The sequence below is a fragment of the Mauremys mutica genome, chromosome 17 (assembly GCF_020497125.1).
Source record: "Mauremys mutica isolate MM-2020 ecotype Southern chromosome 17, ASM2049712v1, whole genome shotgun sequence".
Lineage (NCBI taxonomy): Eukaryota > Metazoa > Chordata > Testudines > Geoemydidae > Mauremys > Mauremys mutica.
The window spans coordinates 6,069,300-6,093,819 of NC_059088.1; the positions used below are offsets into that span (position 1 = coordinate 6,069,300).

At 60.4% G+C, this 24,520-nt stretch overlaps 2 protein-coding genes across 5 annotated transcripts; both read right to left on the reverse strand.

The window, feature by feature from the left end:
* Nucleotides 1-906: 906 nt before the first annotated feature.
* Nucleotides 907-6,624, reverse strand: LOC123351615 (persulfide dioxygenase ETHE1, mitochondrial-like). 3 transcript variants are annotated; one of them, XM_044991088.1, is made up of 7 exons: nucleotides 6,472-6,624; nucleotides 3,280-3,424; nucleotides 2,941-3,089; nucleotides 2,408-2,537; nucleotides 1,834-1,923; nucleotides 1,550-1,666; nucleotides 907-1,212 (listed from the first exon to the last, which is right to left on the reverse strand). In XM_044991088.1, the coding sequence occupies exons 1-7, from the start codon at nucleotides 6,607-6,609 to the stop codon at nucleotides 1,160-1,162; spliced, it is 822 nt and encodes a 273-aa protein (XP_044847023.1). In that variant the 5' UTR covers nucleotides 6,610-6,624; the 3' UTR covers nucleotides 907-1,159. The 3 variants fall into 3 exon arrangements, with proteins under 3 accessions (XP_044847023.1, XP_044847022.1, XP_044847024.1); XM_044991087.1 differs by having other exon boundaries at nucleotides 6,403-6,624; XM_044991089.1 differs by lacking the exon at nucleotides 6,472-6,624 and adding an exon at nucleotides 4,309-4,383 and having other exon boundaries at nucleotides 908-1,212.
* A 5,112-nt stretch (nucleotides 6,625-11,736) lies between these two features.
* Nucleotides 11,737-24,031, reverse strand: LOC123351619 (persulfide dioxygenase ETHE1, mitochondrial-like). 2 transcript variants are annotated; one of them, XM_044991097.1, is made up of 7 exons: nucleotides 23,345-24,031; nucleotides 14,560-14,704; nucleotides 14,223-14,371; nucleotides 13,680-13,809; nucleotides 13,019-13,108; nucleotides 12,724-12,840; nucleotides 11,737-12,525 (listed from the first exon to the last, which is right to left on the reverse strand). In XM_044991097.1, exons 3-7 carry the CDS (start codon nucleotides 14,316-14,318, stop codon nucleotides 12,473-12,475), a joined length of 486 nt encoding a protein of 161 aa, XP_044847032.1. In that variant the 5' UTR covers nucleotides 14,319-14,371; nucleotides 14,560-14,704; nucleotides 23,345-24,031; the 3' UTR covers nucleotides 11,737-12,472. The 2 variants fall into 2 exon arrangements, with proteins under 2 accessions (XP_044847032.1, XP_044847031.1); XM_044991096.1 differs by lacking the exon at nucleotides 23,345-24,031 and adding an exon at nucleotides 15,858-16,016.
* Between the last annotated feature and the right edge of the window lie 489 nt (nucleotides 24,032-24,520).

Here is a 24,520-nt window from a genome sequence, read left to right on the forward strand (position 1 = left end):
GTCCCGCCCTGCCCGAGCCACACGGGCCCGTCCGCCCCGGCGTCCCGCCCTCCCCGAGCCACACGGGCCCGTCCGCCCCGGCGTCCCGCCCTGCCCGAGCCACACGGGCCCGTCCTCCCCGGCGTCCCGCCCTGCCCGAGCCGCACGGGGCCCGTCCGCCCCGGCGTCCCGCCCTCCCCGAGCCGCACGGGGCCCGTCCGCCCAGGCGTCCCGCCCTGCCCGAGCCACACGGGCCCGTCCGCCCCGGCGTCCCGCCCTGCCCGAGCCACACGGGCCCATCCGCCCCGGCGTCCCGCCCTGCCCGAGCCACACGGGCCCATCCGCCCCGGCGTCCCGCCCTGCCCGAGCCGCACGGGCCCGTCCGCCCCGGCGTCCCGCCCTGCCCGAGCCGCACGGGCCCGTCCGCCCCGGCGTCCCGCCCTGCGAAGCAAAGTCAAGTCCAAATGGGTCCAACAGAATTTTATTCTCTTGGTGGCGGCAGCAGCTGCTCGTTTCCATAGGGGTCAGGGCCCCCTTCCCCTCCCCTCGACCCCTATGGAGCGGGGAGTCCAGGGCCGGGATCGCCGGAGACCCAGGGGGCGGAGATGGGGAAAGTCCAGCTAGTGCAAACAGCACTAACCCAGAGCCCCTGGGAGTGGGGGTCCCCCCCTGCATTCAGCTGCAGGGTGGGGGAGGGCCCTAACCGAACCAAGTGGGGCTCCCGCAGGGCACCCCGCTATTCAAACACCAGGCATGGGGGGGTCTCTCTCGGACCTCAGTGCAGGCTGCTGGTCTGCATTGGGGTCCCCTGCTATCCGCACTCCAAGCTCAGGGAAGGGGGGGTCTTTGCTTCCCAGGGGAGGCCAGCAGGACACCCCCACATGACAGCCCATGCAGACTAATGCCAGACTGGGGGTGTCAGAGGAATGGGGGGGGCTGATGAGGGGGGGAAGGGAACCTGCCACGGTTGAAGATCGTTAACTGCCCCCATTGATGGATCCACAGTCCCACCGAGGACCCAAAGGAGGCAGCTCCCAGGGACCGGAGTGAGAGTCAGGGACAGCCCCCCCCAGGCCAAAGGACCTTCCATCCCAGTAAGGGGCAATGAGAGGCCATGGCCTGTGTGGAGGTGGGCGGGGCTTGTTGTGAGGGGTGTGGCCTTGGAGTAAAGAGGGTGGGGCTAAGTCCCCACATCCTGGATCCCGCACTTCAGGTTTGCCGGGACAGCGATATCTGCAAAGGACAGAAGAAGAGACGCGCGTTAGACAGACGTGATAGGGGTCCTGGCCTCCTCTCCGCCATCCACGGCCCACAGCTGGGAACAGAACCCAGGCGTCCTGGCTCTCAGCCCCCCGCTGCTCTAACCCACCAACTCTCCTCCTTCCCAGCCCTGGGAGAGAACCCAGGCGTCCGGGCTCCCCACCCCCTCCTCTAACCCACCAGACCCCACCACCCTCCCTGGGAGAGAATCCAGGCGTCCTGGATCCCAGCCCCCCACTGCTCTAACCCACCAACCCTCCTCCTTCCCAGCCCCGGGAGAGAACCCAGGCATCCGGGCTCCCAGCCTCACCAATTTTCTTGGGCTGAGGCAGATTCAAGTTGTTCATCAGCTGGACAAAGGCCTCGCAGCTCAGGGTCAGTCGGGGGTTCAGGGTCCTCTCTTCCTCCACCGTGGACACCGTCTGGCCTGCAGGGGGTGCCAGGGGGCAGGTGAGATACTGCACCAGCAGGGGGAGCCCCCACCTGGCTCCCTGGAGCACAGCGCCCCCTAGTGCTGGGCTGGGGCATCGGGGCCAGCCCTGCCTGCCCCTACTGAGCCCCGCCCCCCGCAGCACAGCACCCCCTAGGACTAACCCGTGTAGTCGTGGGCGGGGTAGATCAGACAGTCTCCGGGGAGCGTGAAGATTTTCTCGTGCACGGAGCGGTACAGGGTCTCCGGGGAGCCTGGGGGGGTGGAGAGAAGTGGGGCCTGGTTACCATGGGGTGGTGGGTCACAGCCAATCCCCTGGCATGGCACCCCAACATCCCCCCCAGTGCCCCATGGGAACCCCAGCTGCATCGTGCCATACCCCCCAGCAGAGCACCCTGCCCATCCCCCCAGTGCCCCCTCTCTGAAGCCCCTGGCACAGCACCCCCAACGCCCTCTGGCCAAACCCCCTGGCAGGGCACCCCCACCACCCCCACAGCACCTACTGGCTGAGCCCCAGAGACACACCCTGCCATCCCCTTGGCAACCAGCAGCCATGTTCCTCATCGCTATGGCAACTGCTGGGCACCACCTGGAGATGTCCCCCTTCGCCATGGCAGCCACCATCATATCCCAGGGAGGTATCCTCTTGTCACCATGGTAACCATGCACCAGCCCTCCAAGAAACCCCCCCCCCCCCCAGTAACACATTCCCTGCCCCCGCCCCCAGCTCGCCCTCACCCTGCTGGAAGTCCGTGCGGCCGCAGCCCCGGATCAGCAGGGCGTCCCCGGTGAAGGCCATGGTCTTGTCACTGAGCACGTAGGTCAGGCAGCCGTCCGTGTGTCCGGGGGTGGAGCGGGCTTCCAGGGCCTGCAGACGGGGGGAGCCAGCGACATGACCCTCCATGGGACCCAGGAGTCCTGGCTCCCAGCCCCCCTGTTCTAACCACTAGACCCCACTCCCTTCCCAGCACCAGAGAGAGAACCCAGGAGTCCTGGCTGGCTGCCAGCCCCCCCCCCGCCCCCCGTTCTAACCACTAGACCCCACTCCCCTCCCAGTGCTGGGGAGAGAACCCAGGAGTCTGGGCTCCCAGGCCCCCCCTGTTCTAATCACTAGACCCCACTCCCTTCCCAGCACCAGAGAGAGAACCCAGGAGTCCTGGCTGCCAGCCCCCCCCCCCCCCCGTTCTAACCACTCGACCCCACTCCCCTCCCAGAACCAGGGAGAGAACCCAGGCATCCGGGCTCCCAGCCCCAGTGCCCAGGTGACTTACGAAGGCCCCGAATTCCAGGCCGTGGCCCTCGCGGATGAGGATGTCGGCCAAGGCCCCGCTGTCCTGGGAGATGACGCTGCGGCAGCCTGGCAGCATCTTCTTCAGCAGCCCGGTGCCCGTGATGTGGTCGGCGTGGCAGTGGGTGTTGGCTGCGCGGGGCAGAACCAGGGATTTACAGACGGGAACCCGACCCATCCCCCTCCACCACCCCGCCGAGCCAGCCGGTCCCTGCCCTGGGGCTGGATCTGAGCCAGCACCCCCTGAAGGGGACAGGCCCTGACCCCATTCCCTTCCGCAACGAGATAGTCCCCATCCGGCCCCCCGGGGAGCTGCTCTCACCTGCATACAGTAAGCTGAGGCCCAGCTCCCGCACCAGCGCCGCGTCCCGCTTGGCCGTCTCCAGAACCGGGTCGATCAGAACCGCCTCCTTGGTCTTCAGGTCCGCCAGCAGGTAGGTGTAGGTGCAGCTCACGGGCTCAAAGAGCTGTGGAGGGGAGGTGCAGTTAGCGCCGCCAGGGGAGTGGGGTCTAGTGGTTAGAGCGAGGGGGGGAGGCTGGGAGCCAGGACTCCTTGGCTCAGTTCCTGTCCCTCCCCCTCTCCATCATGGCATCAGTTGCGGTTGGTAAATCTCTCCCTCCCAGATACAATCACCCCTGACAGCCCAGCAGGAGTTACCGTCTCTTCGCACCCAGCAGCTCCCCAGCACCTGCACCCAGCCCTGTTATTGCCACGGCATGTTCCCAGCCTGCTCCCGGGGAGCCCAAAATCATCCGCTGCCCCAAGCCAGCACAGGCCTGGTAACCACAGCGCAGCCAGGAGGGAATGATCACATCACACCCCCCGGGGACCCACAGACAATGGGACTGCACAGTATGCACTCATCTCTAGAGAACCCAGGAGTCCTGCTCTCACCACTAGACCCCACTCCCCTCCCCTCCCAAAGCCCCACAGAGAAAACCCAGGAGTCCGGGCTCCCATCTTCCACCACCAGACCCCTGTCTCCTCCCAGAGCTGGGGCTAGAACCCAGGAGTCCTGGCTCCCAGCCCCCCTGCTCTAACCACTAGACCCCACTCCCCTCCCAGAGCCGGGAGAGAACCCAGGAGTCCTGGCTCCCAGCCCCCTCTGCTCTAACCACTAGACCCCCACTCCCCTCCCAGAGATGGGAAGAAAACCCAGGAGTCCTGGTTCCCAGCCCCCTCTGCTCTAACCACAAGACCCCACTCCCCTCGCAGAGCCGGAGAGAGAACCCAGGTGTCCTGGCTCCCAGCCCCCACCCCCCTGCTCTAACCACTAGACCCCACTCCCCTCGCAGAGCCGGGGAGAGAACCCAGGTGTCCTGGCTCCCCACCCGCATGCCCGGAGCTCACCTGCCGGAAGAGCAGCTCCTGGCCCTGGCCACGGCAGGTGCAGTGCGGTCTCAGGGTCATGGCCAGGGCTCACTGGTTGCTGGAGCCTTGGGCGATGCGCTGGTGCCAGGCTCGGGGGGGGGGGGGGTGAGTCCTTTAAATGCCAGAGGGTGGGGGCGGGCGGGAGGGAGGAGGCAGAGGCGGGGAGCACAGGGCAGGTTGGAGATCTTAAAGTGGTTGAGGCTGGGGGGTGCGGCTGGGAGCCAGGACTCCTGGGTTCTCTCCCTGGCTCTGGGAGGGGAGTGAGGTCTAGTGGTTAGAACAGATGTCGCTGGGAGCCAGGACTCCTTGGCTCAGTTCCTGTCCCTCCCCCTCTCCATCATGGCACCAGTTGCGGTTGGTAAATCTCTCCCTCCCAGATTCAATCACCCCTGACAGCCCAGCAGGAGTTACCGTCTCTTCGCACCCAGCAGCTCCTGCACCCAGCCCTGTTATTGCCACGGCACGTTCCCAGCCTGCTCCCGGGGGCCCAAAATCACCCCCCCCCGCCACCCCGAGCCTGCACAGGCCGGGTAACCATGGCGCAGCCAGGAGGGAATGAGTGCGTCAAGCCCCCGGAGACCCACAGGCAACGGGACTGCACAGTATGCACTCATCTCTAGAGAACCCAGGAGTCCTGGCTCCCAGCCCCCCTGCTCTGACCCCTCTCCCCTCCCAGAGCCAGAGCGAGAACCCAGGCGTCCTGGCTCCCAACCAGTCTGACACCCCTCCTTTTCCCTTGCGGTGTAGTAGCACGGAACTCGGCCCTTTCAGCCGTTTGGGGCGGTGACAGTCGTGGCAGGCAGGATTTTCTCACCTGCCCTCTTGGGGACCCCCTGCCCCCCACAACAGAGTCCCCCCATCTCGCTAAGGAAGCCCTGGTCACTGGCTGCCCAGGGGCCTCCTCCGGCCTCGGCCAGATCTCTAGGCTGCCCTGCTTCCAAATCTGTGGGTTTTTTCCTTTTCAGGAAGCAGCTGAGCTGTTTGTAGAGTGGCTGGGGAGAGGTAACGGGTTGGGGAGGGGGGAGCCCGGACTCCTGGGTTCTCTCCCTGGCTCTGGGATGGGAAGGGAAAGGGAGGGGCGGAGCCAGGATTCCTGGGTTCTATCTCCAGTTCCGGCAGGTCCTTCCCCGTCCCTGAGTCTCAGTTTCCCTGCCTTGCAGCAGGCCGATCATTCCAAGCCGGAGGGTTGGCTCCCACCCCTGGGGGGGCAGTTAATTTTAGGGTGACCAAACAGCAAGTGTGAAAAATCGGGACAGGGGGTGGGGGGTAATAGGAGCCTATGTAAGAGAAAGACCCCCAAATCAGGACTGTCCCTATAAAATCCGGGCGTCTGGTCACCCTAGTTAATTTCAATGGAGTTGGATGTTCAGGGAGACACCCAGCGTGGTGGGGGATCGACGCAGAGCCACAAACAACCCCCCCCCGACCCCCAAGCCACCCCTGCCACCCACTCCGGGCACCTGTCCTCCTGGGCACAGGGTCCTTCTTCTCTAGAGGGTGCCGACTCCGATCCCTGCCAGCTGGGCGACTGGCTAGCTCGGGGGGTGAAATGAGACACTGATGGACATGTCAGCCTGGAAGGGACCTCGCTCAGCCATCCACTCCAGTCCCCTGCACCCGCAGGGGTTGTCCCACCTGTTCTTCAAAACCCCCAGTGATGGAGATTCCACCACCTCCCTGGGCAATTTACCCCGGTGCTTAACCACCCGGACAGGCAGGAAGTTTCTCCTAACGTCCAACCTAAACCTCCCTTGCTGCAGTCTAAGCCCATTGCTCCTTGTCTGTCCTCAGTGCACAAGAACATTCTGCCACCCTCCTCTTAACCGTTTATGGACTTAAAGAGCGTTATGTCGTCCCCCTGCCTCCGTCTTCTCTCCTCCCGACTAATTTCAACCTGCCCTCGAAGGCCACGTTTTCTAGACCGTTAATCGTTTTTGTTGCTCTCCCCTGGACTCTCTCCGATTTGCCCACATCTTTCCTCGCGTGCGGTGCCCAGAACTGGACGCAAGACTCCAGCTGAGGCCGTATCAGCGCGGAGCAGAGCTGAAGAATCACTTCCCGTGTCTTGCTTACCACACTCCTGATGAGACATCCCAGAAGAACGGCCTCTGGTTTTGCCACATCATCGCACTGGTGACTCACATTTCGCTTGTGATCCAGTCTGACCCCAGGATCCCTTCCCGCAGGCTCCTTCCTAGGCAGCCATGTCCCATTCCGTGTGTGCAACTGATCGTTCCTTCCGAAGTGAAGCACTTGGCATTTGTCCTGATTGAATTTCATCTGATTTACTTCAGACCATTTCTCCAGTTTGTCCAGATCATTCTGAATCTTAATCCTGTCCTCCAACGCGCTAGTGTGAGAAAATGGGGGAGTTTCTTAGTGTTTTGCATGAACACCGTGTGTGCCTCGGTTTCCCTGCGTCCTGCATATGTAACAAGGGGATGGGAGGGGGTTTGCGGTTGCAGGGGACCAGGTGTGACCTTGTCTAGCAGCCGGGACCCCAGACACCGGCCTGGAGATTGGGAGCCAGCGGGTTCTGGCCAGTGGGGGGTCAATGGCTGAGGAGAGAGGGAGCCGGGGGACATGACCACCAGGGCGAACAAAGGACAGAAGAGAAGGGCCCTGGTGATCTGTTCACCTGGGACCAAAGACAAAGGGCAGAGGAGGGGCTGGTGGAGGAGGGGATTTAGGGGGCTCGGCTGGAAGGAGGGGGCTGGGCAGGGGACAAGGAGCAGCCGGAGCCATGGGGCCGGGACAGCCCCAGCTGCCCGGGGCTCAGACTGGCCAGGCCCGAGGACCCTGAGACCTGCCTGGGCTGGTCCAGACGTTCAATAAACCCCCTGTGTGATGCTGGCGGAGTCACTGCAGCTAGAGAGCGGGGGTGTCGCTCCCCCTGGGGGTGGGAGCCCACAGCAGAGCAAGCGGCTGGGGGCTCAGAGACGTGTGGTTCCAGGAGGTGCTGGAGCCCGGGGCTTAACCCCCGTGAGAGATCGTGACCCCCAAGAAGGGCTGTCACACTGGGGGGTTCGTCCCAGGGGCCGTACGGAGCCGAGCGAACCCGGGGCTGGGAGTCCGTGACAGCTTGCAACCCCTCCCAGCTCGGGGTTGTCCTCAGACTTTATAAGTGTGTTCTCCAGGCCGTTATCCAAATCACTGAACAGAACCGGACCAGGACAGATCCCGCCAGGACCTCACTCCAGGGCTCCTTCCAACTTGGCTGCGACCCACTGATAACTATTCCCCGGGAGCGGTTTTCCAGCCAGTCGTGCACCCAGCTTAGAGTAGGTTTGTCTAGGCTGGATTTCTCTGGTTTGTTTATGAGAAGGTCGGTCATGTGAGACTCCATCAAAAGCCTTACTCAAGTCAAGCTAAACCACGTCTACCACTTCCCCCTCATCCACCAGACTTGTTACCCTGCCAAAGAAGGAGCTGAGGTTGGCTTGACACGATTTGTTCCTGACAAGTCCGTGCTGAGTGTTACTTATCACCTTCGTATTTCCTAGGTGCACACAACCGGGCGGTGTGATTATTTGCTCCGTTATCGCTCCGGGTATGGAAGTGAAGCTGGCTGGTCTGTAAGTCGCTGGGTTGTGCTTATTCCCCTTTTCATAGCCAGGTAAAATATTTGCCCTTTTCCAGTCCTCTGGGCTCTCTCCCGTCCGTGCTCCAGGCGTTCTCACAGAGAATCGCTAGTGGCTCAGAGATCTCTTCAGCCGGTTCCTTACGTACCCGAGGACGGATTTCGTCAGGCCCTGCCGACTTGGAGACATGGCGCTTAGCTGAGTAATTCTTAACTCGCTCTTTTCCTATTGTAGCCTCAGCTCCTGCCCCATGTCTGCTGACGTTCACCGTGGCAGTCGGCTGGTGAAAACAGAAACAAAAAGGGCATTTAACACGTCGCTTCGTTTTCTGTTACTGGTTTTCCCTCCTCACTGAGTAACGGGCCTGTCCCATCCGCTGGCTGATCGCGGCTGTTTCCTCTGCAGCGTGAGCTCTCATTGCCTGAGCCCTTTCGCCCAAGCTGCCTTCCACCTTCACGTTCTCCACCAGTTCCTCCCTTCGGGTCAGAACCAAATCCAGAACCGCCCCCCCACCCCCCGCCTCACGGCTTTCACCAAAGCTGTCTCCAGTGTATTCCAAGATCTGGGCCCGGCTGTGTTATTTTCCCAGCCGATCTCTGGGTGGTGGAAATCCCCCGGCACCACCACGTCCTGGGCTTTGCATGATTTTGTGAGTTGTTTAAGAAAAGCCTCATTCATCTCTTCTTCCTGGTTAGCCGGTCTGGAGCCGACCCTACCACGGCACCCCCCCACCCTTGGTTTCCCCCCTTTATCCCTATCCGGAGATTTTCAAAAAGTCCGTCTCCTATTCCCATCTCAGCCCCAGAGCCGCTGCAGACACCTTTGCTAGCCCTGCCTGCCTGAGTGACCTGTGCCCTTCTGCACCGATATTGCAGTCACGGGACTTAACCTGTCAAGTCATCGTGCTGCACCTTCTGTCGTAAGCGGGGTTATTCACTGGGATCTCCAGCCCTTCCTGTTTATTCCCCATACTCCGTGCATTAGCACACAGGCATCCTGCACGTTCACTAGATTTGCCCTCTAGTGTCTCCTCTGCCCACGTGTGCCCCCGATTCCAACCCTTCGCCCAGGGCTCCGTAGTGAGGATTCACCTCTGGGCACTGAACGTTGTTTAAAGCCCATTTCACTAGGTCAGCCACCCTGCACCCAAAGAGCCCCGTCCCCTTCCTTGGTAGGTGGCGCTGACCCCTGCTCAGTGTCCGTCTATGGGATATGAGGTTCTGCCACCTTCCCCCCCCCCTCCTTGGCTGGCATCATATACCCTCAGCCCCACACCCCCGCTATAAACATGGGGCAGGCGGGTGGGAAGTGGAGAATTGGCCACACCCTGGATTTCATGGGTCAATTGGGTGAGAGCAGGGGGGGCCTGGGAGCCAGAACTCCTGGGTTCTCTCCCTGGCTGTGGGAGGGGAGTGGGGGCTGGTGGATAGAGCAGGGGGGGCTGGGAGCCAGGACTCCTGGGTTCTCTCCCCGGCTCTGGGAGGGGAGTGGGGGCTGGTGGTTAGAGCAAGGGGGCCTGGGAGCCAGGACTCCTGGGTTCTCTCCCCGGCTCTGGGAGGGGAGTGGGGTCTAGTGGTCAGAGCAGGGGGGGGCTGGGAGCCAGGACTCCTGGGTTCTCTCCTCGGCTCTGGGAGGGGAGTGGGGGCTGGTGGGTTAGAGCAGGGGGGGCTGGGAGCCAGGACTCCTGGGTTCTCTCCCTGGCTGTGGGAGGGGAGTGGGGTCTAGTGGTTAGAGCAGGGGCAGCTGGGAACCAGGACTCCTGCATTCTATCCTGGTTTTGGGAGGGGAAAGGAGTCTAGTGGTTAGAGCAAGCAGGGGGCTCTAGGACCCAGGGCTACTGGGTTCTATCCCCAGCTGTCCTGCACAGATTTCCCCTTTCTGCCTCAGTTTCCCTCACTGTATAATAGGGTTGAGACACTTGACTCAGTTTCTCCAGGGATGGAAAGGTTTGTCAGGGTCCACTAACTAACCTGTGTTAATTGCTTTGAGATCCAGGGCTGGAAGCAACCACAGAGAATGCTGCTGGGGCAGCACGGGGAGAGGGTGCCAGGCTCCCTACTCGGGGCGGAATTCTGCACAAAAAACCCCAGAAGTTCTGCGCACAACATTGTAACCCACTGTGCATTGTGTCAGAATAATCCCCTGTCATCCCCTCACTTTCAGCTATTTTGGTAATTTATTGCAAACTCCCTGTCAGCGAGTCTGCCTGTAACGACACAGACGATCTCCAGGAGCAGAGAGGGGCAGACCCCCCTGCGCCCACGGGGAGCCTTGCTGCAGGCTCATGGTGTAGGTTACCCAGAAGCACGAGCCTGGGGGCGGAGGGGGAGGCAGGAGAACACATCAGCGCAGTGGGGTCTCTCCCAGTTCTCTCCCAGGCAGAGATGAGGGGGGTCCCTGGTTCTCAGTGGGCAAATACACCCCAAGACCCACGTAGCTACTCCTCGCCTGCAGACCCTTCCTCGGCTTCCTCTCCCTCATCAGGATCCTTGTCCCATGGACCGTTCCCCCTCGGCTGCCCCCCCCCGGGCACAGCCATATGCCCTCATCTCTCCCTTCCCCATCCCACTGCCCCCCCGGGCTCCAACAACCCCCACTCTACCCATGGGGAACCCCTCTGCTTCCCCCTCGCACCCCAACTGACCCCTTCCTTGCCTGGCCCACCCCCACTTCCCTAGCCCAGGGAGCCGGAGAACCCTGCTCCTGGAGAAGGGGACCTGCCTGCGCAGCGTGAAACTCCGGGGGGGGGAATAGGTGCCCCCACCCTCCTGCAATGGCACAAGGCTCCCCACGGCTGCTTGGGCCAGCCCCACGCCTCGGCGGGTCAGGCGCAGTGACATGGACAAGGGGCGCACACGGGGGCTGCCTCCCAGTGGGGAGCGCAGGCCCCCGGCTGCACGGAGGTTGGGGGGGGTGATTTACATCCTCCCGGCTGCTCCCAGGGACGTGCACATGGCCCCTCACATTCCTGCCCCAGCAGAATCTCGTATTCTGCAGGGAAACAAAAAAAATCCAGGGGGGGGGACCCAAATTCTGCACAAGTGCAGTGGTGCACAATTGGCCCAGGCGCATCTCACAGCTGCTGGCTGGCTAAGGCGTCCAACCCCCCCCTCCCCATCTGCCCAGACCCTCCTCTTGGCAGCCGAGAGGGGAGCCCTTATATAGCCCTGGTCCCTTCCCAGCATGCCTCACTGCCCAGCTTACAACACCCATCAACCCTGGGGACTACAGCTCCCACAATTCCTTTCTGCCAGGGCTGCAGCCTTAAAGGGGCAGCACCCCTTCTTGGAGGGGGTGTCTGGGGATGGCTCTATCCCAGCCCCATGGAGTTCACCAGGCAGAAGGACCTTTCCCACTCCAGCTGGGACGGAGCCCTGCCAGCATTGCGCCTGGCTCTGGGGCGGTGTCCAGCTGGCTGGGCCTGTTTGCAGGGCTCAGGGTGGGTGGGAACAGACCAAGGGGTGGGGGTTCCCTTTTTTAAGATGTGGGGGCTGTGGCCAGGGCTTACCCCTCCCTGGAAAGGAAAAAACCGTCATGACGAGAGGAAGGGCAGGGGGCGAGTTCAGCTCTCAGGAGCGGGGGAAAGGGATGGAAGCCGATTCTCCTTCCCTCTTGCCAAGACCACATGCAGGCTCCTGCTGCTGTTCCTGGGGTGGGAGGCGAGGGGGGCTGGGGCCCCTGGGGTATATGGGGGGGGGGCAAATCCAGGGACCAGGCTGGGAAAAGTGAGGGAGCAGCGCCCTCTGGTGGGGAACTGCAGTAACACGGTGGCCCTATGGGCCCATCTCACCCGGCCTCCTGCCTTGTGAAGCAAACGCAAGTCCAGTGCGTCCAACACAACTTTATTCTCTCAGCAGCGGTTCATTTCCAACCCCCCCTCTCCCCTTCAAGACTGAGCCACAGTCACAGACAGGGGCCCCCCCTCTCCCAGCCCAGAGTGGGGGAGCCCCACTCCCAGCTCTCGGCCTGGAGGCGCCGACACCCCACGGAGCAGAGACAGAGACAGTCCAGCTAGTGGAGGGAGCCCTGCAGCGTGGGTGGGAAGCAGGGCCTCACAGAACCGAGCAGGGGCTGCCCGGGCACCCTGTCATTCAAATAGAGACTATGGGGGCCTGGGGCCTCTTGCAGACCCCAACTCCGGCTGCCGGGGTTCCCTGCTCTCTGCACACCAGGCTCAGGGAACGGGGGGGCTTTGCTCCCCCATGGAGGCTAGGGGGACCCCCCCACCCCACAGAAAATGCAGAGGAAGGTGCAAACTCCCTAATGCCCAACTGGAGGTGTTAGAGGAATTGGTGGGGACATTGCAGCGGGGGAAGGGAAGCTTCCATGGTTGAAGATCACTAACCCTCTCCCCACTTAAGGAATGTGCCCCCCTACTCAGGACCCCAAAGAGGGAGCCCCCAGATTATGCTTAAGGGCGGGGACCCGAGTGAGAGGCAGGGACAGCCAGCCCCAGGCCAAAGGACCTTCCATCATCATAAGGGTCAATGAGAGGGTGCAGCCTATGATGAGGTGGGTGGGGCTTAACACAAAGGGCGTGGCACTGGAGAAAGAGGGCGGGGCTAAGTTGCTGCATCCTGTATCCCACACTTGAGGTTTGCTGGGACGGCAAAATCTGCAGAGGATGGGAAAAAAAAAAACAAAAGACAGAGACATGTTAGACAGTGATAGGGGCCCTGGCCGTGGCCTTGTCCACACCCCACAGTGGCCCTCAGCTGGGATAGAACCCGGCCCCCCTCTGCTCTAACCACTAGACCTCCACTCCCCTCCCACCCCCGGGAGAGAACCCAGGTGTCCTGGCTCCCAGTCTCACCCATTTGTTCGGGTTCAGGAAGGTTCAAACTGTTCATCAGCTGGACAAAGGCCTCGCAGCTCTGGGTCAGTCGGGGGTTCAGGGTCCTCTCTTCCTCCACCGTGGACACCGTCTGGCCTGCAGGGGGCGCCAGGGGGCGGGTGAGATACTGCACCAGCAGGGGGAGCCCCCACCTGGCTCCCTGGAACACAGCGCCCCCTAGTGCCGGGCTGGGGCATTGGGGCCAGCCCTGCCTGCCCCTACTGAGCCCCGCCCCCCGCAGCACAGCGCCCCCTAGTGCCGTGCTCGGACTCACCCGTGTAGTCGTGGGCAGGGTAGATCAGACAGTCTCCGGGGAGCGTGAAGATTTTCTCGTGCACGGAGCGGTACAGGGTCTCCGGGGAGCCTGAGGGGCGGAGAGAAGTGGGGCCTGGTTACCATGGGGTGGGGGACACAGCCAATCCCCTGGCATGGCACCCCAACATCCCCCCAGTGCCCCATGGGAACCCCAGCTGCATCGTGCCATACCCCCCAGCAGAGTACTCTGCCCATCCCCCAGTGCCCCCTCTCTGAAGCCCCTGGCACAGCACCCCCAACGCCCTCTGGTCAAACCCCCTGGCAGGGCACCCCCACCACCCCCAGCACTGCCTGGCCAAAGCTCCCTGGCATGGCACCGCCATCATCGCCCCAGCACCCACTGCCATCACCTTGGCAACCAGCAGCCATGTTCCCCAGGGCTATGGCGACTAGGAGGTGAACCCAGAGATGCTCCCACCATCCCCACGGCAACTACCAATAATGTCCTAGAGATAACGCCCCCTCCCACACCCCTCACCATGGCATTTCCAGGTCATGCCCAGCGGTTGTCACCGTCACCATGGCAGCCACCATCATATCCAAGAGATGCACCCTCCTGTCCCCACGGTAACCATTCACTACCTCTCCCAGAAACCCCTCCCCCCCCAGCTCGCCCTCACCCTGCTGGAAGTCCGTGCGGCCGCAGCCCCGGATCAGCAGGGCGTCCCCGGTGAAGGCCATGGTCCTGTCACTGAGCACGTAGGTCAGGCAGCCGTCCGTGTGTCCGGGGGTGGAGCGGGCTTCCAGGGCCTGCAGACGGGGGGAGCCAGCGACATGACCCTCCATGGGACCCAGGAGTCCTGGCTCCCAGCCCCCCACGTTCTAACCACCAGCCCCAACTCCCCTCCCAGCGCTGGGGAGAGAACCCAGGAGTCCGGGCTCCCAGCCCCCCCCTGTTCTAACTACTAGACCCCACTCCCCTCCCAGCGCTGGGGAGAGAACCCAGGAGTCTGAGCTCTCAATCCCTCTCTCCCCCCACACACATGCTCTAATCACTAGACCCCCCCCACCCTCGCCTTCCCAGCACCAGGGAGAGAACCCAGGAGTCCTGGCTCCCAGCCCCCCCCCCCCCCCGTTCTAACCACTAGACCCCACTCCCCTCCCAGAGCCAGGGAGAGAACCCAGGCGTCCGGGCTCCCAGCCCCAGTGCCCAGGTGACTTACGAAGGCCCCGAATTCCAGGCCGTGGCCCTCGCGGATGAGGATGTCGGCCAAGGCCCCGCTGTCCTGGGAGATGACGCTGCGGCAGCCTGGCAGCATCTTCTTCAGCAGCCCGGTGCCCGTGATGTGGTCGGCGTGGCAGTGGGTGTTGGCTGCGCGGGGCAGAACCAGGGATTTACAGACGGGAACCCGACCCATCCCCCTCCACCACCCCGCCGAGCCAGCCGGTCCCTGCCCTGGGGCTGGATCTGAGCCAGCACCCCCTGAAGGGGACAGGCCCTGACCCCATTCCCTTCCGCAACGAGACAGTCCCCATCCGGCCCCCCAGAGCTGCTCTCACCTGCATACAGTAAGCTGAGGCCCAGCTCCCGCACCAGCTCCGCGTCCCGCTTGGCCGTCTCCAGAACCGGGTCGATCAGAACCGCCTCCTTGGTCTTCAGGTCCGCCAGCAGGTAGGTGTAGGTGCAGCTCACGGGCTCAAAGAGCTGTGGAGGGGAGGTGCCGTTAGCGCCGCCAGGGGAGTGGGGTCTAGTGGTTAGAGCGCTGGCAGGGGGGGACAGAGCCAGGACTCCTGGGTTCTACCCATGGTTCTGGTGCTCTCCCTCCTGCCCCTCCGTCATTCCCAGCTCCAGGCTCCCTGCCAGGGGCTGCTGTTCGAGGGCTCGATGCCAAGGCCGCCAGGTGACTGGCCCGCGCCTGCCTGGCCCTTTGCCCAGGAGAGGGAGGGGAAACCAGCAGATCCGCTGCCCTGGGAGCAGGACAGGAAGCCAGGAGTCGTGCAGGCAGGGCGGGGAAGTTACAGCAGCGCGGATCAGATCAGATCAGCAATAAGGTGGGCGGGGCTTTCCTGACTGCCAGAGCACATCCTTGTGGGGAGAGAACCCTGGAGTCCTGGCTCCCAGCTCCCCCGCTCTAACCACCAGCCCCCACTCCCCTCCCAGAGCCGGGAGAGGACCCAGGAGTCCTGGCTCCCAGCTCCCCCGCTCTAACCACCAGCCCCCACTCCCCTCCCAGAGCCGGGACAGGACCCAGGAGTCCGGGCTCCCAGCTCCCCCGCTCTAACCACCAGCCCCATCTCCCCTCCCAGAGCCGGGACAGGACCCAGGAGTCCGGGCTCCCAGCTCCCCCGCTCTAACCACCAGCCCCCACTCCCCTCCCAGAGCCGGGACAGGACCCAGGAGTCCGGGCTCCCAGCCCCTGCTCTAACCACCAGCCCCCACTCCCCTCCCAGAGCCGGGACAGGACCCAGGAGTCCCGGCTCCCCTGCTCTAACCACCAGACCCCACTCCCCTCCCAGTCCCGGGATAGGACCCAGGAGTCCGGGCTCCCAGCTCCCCCGCTCTAACCACCAGACCCCACTCCCCTCCCAGAGCCGGGATAGGACCCAGGAGTCCGGGCTCCCAGCTCCCCCGCTCTAACCACCAGACCCCACTCCCCTCCCAGAGCCGGGATAGGACCCAGGAGTCCGGGCTCCCAGCTCCCCCGCTCTAACCACCAGACCCCACTCCCCTCCCAGAGCCGGGATAGGACCCAGGAGTCCGGGCTCCCCTGCTCTAACCACCAGGTCCCGCTCCCCCAGGAGCGCGGGGAGAGAACCCAGGCGTCCTGGCTCGCAGCCCCAGGCCCGGCCGGGCTCACCTGCCGGAAGAGCAGCCCCTGGCGCTGGGCGCGGCGGGTGCAGTAGGGTCTGAGGACCGGGGCCGGGGCCAGCGCCCGCCGGGCAGCGGCCGCCGCAGGGCAGGTCCGGGACAGCCACATTGCCGGGGCCGCGGGCGCTGCGCTGGTGCCCGCTGCGGGGACGGGCCCTTTAAATGCCAGGGGTTGGGGAGGGCAGGAGGGGGCGGGGACAGGGAGCCTGGAGCCCTTAAAGGGCCAGCTGCACATGGGGGGGGGGGGGCTGGGTCTGGGGACATGGAGATGCCTCTGACATACTAGGGAAGGGTAACACCCACACAGACACAACACACACACTAGGGAAGGGTAACACAAACAGATACACACAAATACACACACACACGGGGGAAGAGTAACACAGATCCACACACACTAGGGAAGGGTAACACAAACAGATACACACAAATACACACTAGGGACGATTAACACAGATACACTCACACACTATAGAAGGGTAACACAAACAGATACACACACTAGGGAAGGGTAACACCCACACAGAGAGACACGTGCATAGAGATATGGAGTGCCACACATGTACACACAGCGATATAATTACACACAGGGTTCCAGATACACACACACATCCTCTCACAGACACACACATTCCCTGGAATACAATTATAGACACAGCAGCCCTGGCACATGCACACACACAGAGACAGAGATACAATTCAACACACACTGGGCTACACACATACCCGGAGTCCCCCTCTCTGTCTCACAATGCACACAGGGTTACACTTACACACACACACAGCCACTCTGGGCTACAGGCACGCTGGCATAGCCCAGGTGCACTGCGAACAAGACACAAGCACTCACAGCCCAGCCTCTTTGGAAGCGCACACTCCCACACAGTAAAGAGTTACCCCCTGCAACCTGTTAGTTGCACTGGTTTGTTATTGTAGGGTCTTCCAAGGACATCAGCAAACACATGGAAGAGGATCTAACACTGGGCCCACTGCTACAGATCAAGTCCCCTTTAAATATGCAAATGAAGGTCGCAAGCCCCCAAACACATTTTATCCTGATTGGTCCATTCTGCAGGACAGCTCCTGGGCTGGTACTTTCATTTCTTGTTCATCTTATTAACCCTACAAATACCAGCTAGCGGGGAGGCCGCATCGCCTACTGGAAAGAGGGTGGGGGGAGGGGGTGTTGGAGCCAGGACACCTGGGTTCTCTCCCTGGCTCTGGGAGGGGAGTGGGGGCTGGTGGGTTAGAGCGGGGGAGGGCTGGGAGCCAGGACTCCTGGGTTCTCTCCCTGGCTCTGGGAGGGGAGTGATATCTAGTGGTTAGAGCAGGGCAGGCGCAGTCCACAAGGACCAGGGGACTTTGACTCTCCTTGAAGATTCTTGTCCGGCTGGTCTCTGCCCTTTGTTAAAGAAGCGGCTGAGATTAACCCTTCACCTGCCAGCCCTTTCCTCGGGACAGGCGGCCCCGCCGGGCAGCCCAGCTGGGAGAGGGTTAGAAACCCAGGGAGCAGCTCAGAGCCCGGGATGTGGATACAAGGGGTTAAAGAAGGAGTGGGTGGGAAGAAGTGACGTCACTGATTATAGTCTCTGCCATATGGACTTCGTTCCCAGGGCACAAGTCAGGACTCCCAGCCCGCCCCCGGTCAAAGTACCAGGTGTGAGCTCCAGTAGTTAAAGGGGTGTGGCAGGGCTGGGAGCCAGGACTCCTGGGTTCTCTAGAGATGAGCTATACTGGAGCACATGACTTATGAGGAGAGGCTGAGGGAACTGGGATTGTTTAGTCTGCAGAAGAGAAGAATGAGGGGGGATTTGATAGCTGCTTTCAACTACCTGAAAGGGGGTTCCAAAGAGGCTGGATCTAGACTGTTCTCAGTGGTGGCAGATGACAGAACAAGCAGCAATGGTCTCAAGTTGCAGAGGGGGAGGTTTAGGTTGGACATTAGGAAACACCATTTCCCTAGGAGGGTGGTGAAGCACTGGAATGGGTTACCTAGGGAGGGGGTGGAATCTCCTTCCTTAGAGGTTTTTAAGGTCAGGCTTGACAAAGCCCTGGCTGGGATGATTTAGTTGGGGTTGGTCCTGCTCTGAGCAGGGGATTGGACTAGATCCCTCCTGAGGTCCCTTCCCACCCTGAGATTCAATTATTCTGTGCAGTCCCATTGCCTGTGGGTTCCTGGGGGCCAGTCCCGGGGGGCATTACATGATCCTGGCTGCGCCATGGTTACCCGGCCTGTGCAGGCTCGGTGTGTGTGTGGGGGGGATGATTTTGTGCCCCCGGGAGCAGGCTGGGAACGTGCCGTGACAATAACAGGGCTGGGTGCAGGGCTGGGTGCAGGAGCTGCTGGGTGCGAAGAGATGATAAATCCTGCTGTGCTGTCAGGGGTGATTGTATCTGGGAGGGAGAGATTTACCAACCGCAACTGGTGCCATGATGGAGAGGGGGAGGGACAGGAACTGAGCCAAAAAGTCCTGGCTCCCAGCCCCCTGCTCTAACTACTAGACTCATTCCCCTCCCAGACCCAAGGGGAACCCAGGTGTCCTGGCTCCCAATCCCCCTCCTTTGCCCTCGCGGTGTAGTTACAACAGCGCTGATCTCTGCCCTCCTTTCGGCCGTTTTGGGCGGTGATAGTCGCCGCAGGCAGAATTATCACCCCCCTGCCCTCTCAGGGACGCCCTCCCCCCAATGGAGTCCCCCCATCTCACTAAGGAAGCCCTGGTCACTGGCCAGCCAGGCGCCTCCTCCAGAGTCAGCCTGATCTCTAGGATTTCACCTAATTGCTCCCCTGTCTCCAATCCTGCGGTTTTTTGCTTTTCAAGCAGCAGCTGAGTGGTTTGTTGAGTGGCTGGGTAGCTCTAATGCGTTAGAGCGGGGGGCAGGACTCCTGGGTTCTCTCCCTGGCTCTGGGAGGGGAGCAGGATCAAATGGGTTTGAGCAGGGGTGCAGGGAGTTAACTCTTCTCTTCTCCCCTTGCCACAGGATGTTTTCTGTATTTATCTGCTCCATCAATGATTTTTTTTCTACAGAAATGAAAATAAAATGTAGAACCAAAGCCACTGAGCTCAAGGAGACCCTACAATAATAAGCCAGCGTGTATAGTGCCAGGACTCAGGGCAGACCCTGTAATGAACAGCACGCACAGGCATGCAGAGCTCATAAGCAAGCCGACAGCAATAACTGTAGGCTATGCAGTCCAAGATCTCCAGAGAGACCCTACAATAAACAAACGCGTGTGCGTAGCCCCAGAACTCGAGAGAGCCAACAATACATTAGTGTCTGTAGTCCCAGTGCACATGAGAGACCCTACAGTAAACAAACATACCAGTGCTCACAGGAGACCCTACAGTAAACAAACCAGGGTGCCTACATACCCTACAATAAACAACCCAGAGACCCCGTGTGCTTGGGAGAGGAGACCCAGCCTGGAACAGCCTGCTGCTGAGAGCTGCGGGGGGGTGGGGGGAAGGACGCACAGAAAGAACAGCCACAGCGCGTTTGCGCGATAAATTTTGTCCCTCACACTTCGCCATAGATATCAGCCCGAGCTGGTGAGAGAAGGGGAGTCCTGGCGCGCCCCCGTGCGGGCACTTGGTACAGCCCAGCGCTCGCTCCCTGCTCCTGGCCCCTCCCAGCGGCTAGGTTGATTCGGCCGCGTCCGGCGACGGCTCCTCCCTCCTCCCCCTCCCTTCTTGGTGGATTCTGCTGCCTCCGCCCCCTGTTCCCTGGGGGGTGGGAGGGGCTGGGAGCCAGGACACCTGGGTTCTCTCCCTGGCACCAGGAGGGCATTGGGAACTAGAGAGGTGGGAGGGGCTGGGAGCCAGGACACCTGGGTTCTCTCCCTGGCACTGGGACAGGAGTGGGGGCTGGGAGCCAGGACACCTGGGTTCTCTTCCTGGCACCAGGAGGGCATTGGGAACTAGAGAGATGGGAGGGGCTGGGAGCCAGGACTCCTGGGTTCTCTCGCTGGCACCCGGAGGGTAGTAGGGTCTAGTGGTTAGAGCCAGCGGGGGGCAGGGAATCAAGTCCCAGAGGCAGGAATGGAACCCAGATGTCCTGACTCCTTGGCAACTACTCACAGGCCACCCTCCCCTTCTGATGCTGGAAATAGAACCCAGGAGTCCTAGGGGGCACACGGGCCTCGTCTAAGTGAGAACCTCCCCTCTTATGAAACAGGGCTCAGCCACGTTGTGGCGCTGGGAGCCTGCACGCCCTGGCTGACAAATAGAAAACCCTGGGGAAATTAAATGCAAAAGGCTCGTTAGCGCTTTGTGACAGGGCTGGGCTAATCAACACCCCTCATCTTATCCCACTGCTGGCACCAGCTCTGCCCTGAAAGCCTCAGATACGGGATTTTCCCTTCTCCCCACTGCACATCCCAAACCAGCCAGGGCTCTTGGCCTGCCAGTCCTGCGCCCTTTAGATTGGGATCCCCACGGAGAAAGCTGCCCATCTAATACCTCCCATCTCGGGGCAGTGGGCTGGTTTCTCTCCCTCTTCTGCTGTCTGCCTGAGTTTTCTTTTCCGGCCTGTCATGAATAGTTAGTAAAGGGTTAAAGCATAGTACTGGTGGGCACCTGACCGGAGGACCAATCAGGGAAGAGATTTTAAAACTCCTAGGAGGAAACTTTTTCTCTCTGTTTGGGGGGGTCTTGGTCTTTGGCCGTTTGGAGTTCAAGAGACCAGACGAGTTAATCAAGTCCCTACAAGTTCCTCCTTTCTGAACTAATTTCTTCTAGTCAAGATAGTGAGTATTAGAAAGATACTTTGTGTCCTTATCTAATAATCCTATGTTTGCAATTCTGTGTGTTTGTTATTGATTATTCTTAATTCTGCTTGTACTGGTTGTACTGAGAAAGAGAGAGGATTCTCTCCAGAACTTAGCAAGGTTATACCCTATGAGTGCCCAGCTTGGATTCATAGAGATTCTGTATTTTCTTTTGTTCTCTTAATAAATTATTTTCTTTTCTTTGGACTTGGTTAATTCCTTCCCTGGGGGAAATTCAGGGGAAGGGGAGGGGGAAGTGGGCTGCTTCCCTGTGTGTAGAGATTCAAGGCGTTTGAATCCAGGCACCTCTGTCTCCGGAGCAGGCTGGAGAGAGGGAGGAGGGGGGAGGTTCCTCCTCTGTGAATTGATCTGTTTTCCCAAGGGGGGAAACAGGGGTGTCCCGGCCCACGGAATTGACCGGGTGGTGGCAGCCGAAGGGGAGACCTACCCTAGGATTTTGGGGTGGGGGGAAGACATGCGGGTCCTCACTTTGAAACCGCCCAGTTTCAAGTGAGGGTAGACTCTGACACGGCCTCTCTGGGAGAGAGAAAATTCAGGTACCAGGTCTCCAGAGGGAAGCAGCAAATATTCCATCGGCCAGGCCGGGCTGTTGGAGAGTGAAGGAGGGGTCCTGAATTGGGAGGGGCAGCTATTAAGTGTTTTACGATAGCACCTAAAGGTGCTGATCAAGACAGGGAATGAGATCAAGGCTCCCACCACGCTGGGCGCTGCCCAGACCCCAGCCGAGATCAGGGCCCCGTCGCGCCGGGCGCTGCATAGACACTGACCAAGACTGGGGCCCTGTTGCGCCGGGCGCTGCCCAGACCCCAGCCGAGATCAGGGCCCCGTCGCGCTGCCCAGACCCCGATTGAGATCAGGGCCCCTGGTATATGGGGTCAGTACGTGGGGCTGGATCTATGGGAGTTCTGTGGGGCTGGGGGTTCCCCCAGGCACCCAGGGGGTCTCTAGCCGGGTCCCCGACTGACTCTGGCCCCATGCACCGTCCTGATACTGCCCCGCACCCTGCAGCTGCCTGTGCTGCGCCCATCACCCCGGGCCGGGGGGGGGGGGGTCTGAGGCGAGGCCCAGGGACCAGCTGGAGAAGGGCAGAGACCAGCGTCGGGGGCAGGCCAGGGACGGGGGGGGACAGGTGAGCAGGAGATGGGGACAGGTGAGTGGAGGGGACAGGGGACAGGTGAGCGGGAGATGGGGACAGGGGACAGGTGAGCAGGAGATGGGGACAGGTGAGTGGAGGGGACAGGGGACAGGTGAGCAGGAGATGGGGACGGGTGAGCGGGGGGCTGGGAAACAGGTGAGTGGAGGGGACAGGGGACAGGTGAGCGGGAGATGGGGACAGGTGAGCAGAGGGGACAGGGGACAGGTGAGCACAGGGGCTGAGGTACGGGGGGATGGCTGGAGGTATAGAGGGCTGGTGGCTGGTCCCAGAGGGACGATGGCCGAGTGCAACACAAGGGTCGGTTGTACATTGGGCAGGGTGTCAATGGGGCCAGAGCCCCAGCGGGCGGGAACTGGCCGTAGCTCTGTGGACGTTCCCCGTCTCATTCACACCAGGCCCTTTCCCCTGTGTAAATCCCGGCCCGGTTTTGCTCGCCCCGATCTTGGCCTGAATCCGGCCCCCGAGACCAGATTCCCGCTTGTTGGGCCCAAATCCTGCCCAGCGGACGAAACTCGAGCCGCTGCCAGTGAGATGCAGGCCGGGCTGGGTCACTGGGGCGTGACAGCGAAGTGACACCAGCGAGACGCCCGAGCGCCAGCCCCATCGGACTGGGGGTGGAAATGGGAGACCATCGATAATCGTCAAATGCCACAATTCACTGCAGGGCCCAGGTATCACTGTGGGTCTGGGCAGCGCCCAGCACGACGGGGCCCCGATCTCGGTTGGGGTCTGGGCAGTGCCCGGGCTGACAGGGCCCCAGTGTCAATGGGGGGGGGGTGTTTATTGTTATACAATCTCTAATTTATAATATTATGTTAACCAACAATATGGTAATACTTATGAGATAAGTTATTTTAAATGAGATTGAATAATTTATATTATAAATACATTAGTAGTAATTATTTATTATAAATTAGAATCTGTATATTATATATGTTAAACAATAGACATTTTTTATAATTAACAAATAATCATATCTCAATAACTACTATTTATCATTTATAACACTTTATATTATAAATGAGATATTAGTCATTATTTATTAAGTATTATAAATTAGGGACTGTACATTATATATTAAAATACTTTGTTCTAAACGATACGTTATTAGTAAGGCAAAGCCTTTGTCACGGATATTGTTAGTGAAAGTCAGGGCCGGGTCACGGGCAAAAAAGAAAATTCACAAAAGCCGTGACCCGGCCCTGACTTTCACTAACAATATCCCAGACGAAATGGGGCTCGGTGGGGCCTCACACCGCCTGACGCGGGGCAGCTGCACCGGGGCTGTGGGGGATTCCTGCCACTGGCAGCTCAGGGGTTTCCCCGCTGCAGCCAGGAGCTGCAGGGGCTGCCAGAGGCGGTGGAGGTCCCACAGCTCCCTGTCCCCGGGGGACCCCGCAGCTTCCGACCACGGCAGGCTGAAGTCATGGAGGTGGCCGGAAGTCACCGATTCCGTGACTAAATCAGGCTTAATCCTTAGTAATTCCCGACAGTGCATTGTAACGTAGTGACGGTGTACTCACGCTGTACTCACACTGTACTAAACACCAACCACACTATGACAGATGAGAAACGCTCGATTCTCCTCGCCTTAGGCCCGTCTCCCCAGGGCTGGCTGGTCTCCATTCCCCTCTGTCTAGGAGCAGTTCCTCAGAGACGTTGCTGTTCACCCAACCCCAGCTAGCGTTGGGTCTCTCCAAGCCGGCTTCTACCCGCCACGTCTAACGTGAACCCCCCGTTTCCTGGTTGTTCGTCTGATCTTCTTCCCCCCTGGCCAAACCGTCCAAGCTGGATCCCCTCCGCGGTTCTAGGATTGGTGCCAGCTTCACCCTTCCCCTAAGTCGCTCGTTCCGAGCATGGTTCGGCCTCGCTTCCCCAGTTGAATGGGTTTATTCCCATTCTCTGCACGATCTGCCCGTCGCGTCCTCCGTCCCCAGCACTGGGAGCTGCACACGCTGCAGGCCCGATCACCGACTCCTAGTTCCGACTTGTCTCTGTGCGAACCAGCCTCCTCCCGCAGCTCACGCCTCACTTTCCCTTACGTACTCTGCCCCGTTCCTGCTCTGCTGCTACGATCCTGCTGAGTTCCCCATTTTCCTGCTGCGGGGGCTGGCGCCAGCCTGGCTGCAAGACTTTGCCAGAGACTTGATAAATGACTCATTAGTTGTGTTAATTATTAATATTGTTGTAAAGCCCAGACTGCACGTTTAATGAACGGTGACACGTTACCCCTACCCTGGGAAGGGGTCAGTTTTGATCAGTAAACATCGATACAAGTCAATTTCACCCATGCAAACGGATGGAAAAATCTTTCTGTCGACGAGCATCGAAATGTCCAGACGGGCGACGTGAGACCAGCGCTGCTGGGGATCAGAGCGGCGCTGGAGTTCAGGGTATTTGCTTTGTCCACGTCGGCCAGGTGTGTTTTAACGGGCAGAAAGCTTTCACTTTTTGAAATCAAATAATTATTGTCCGAGCCACCCTGGTGCAACTGCCCCGTAACCTCCCGCAGCAGCGACCATTCAAATCAGGAGAAAATTGTAAAATGCTTTAAATAAAAAATTGAGATGTCAAAAATTATAAAACTCTAATTGTCAAGCCTAATTATACATTAACGATTAATTATTGCCATATATTCTCAACAGATCTTGGATGGTAGATTATCAATGATCAGTTACCAATTCTTATAAGCAGGTGACAATGTGTTGGG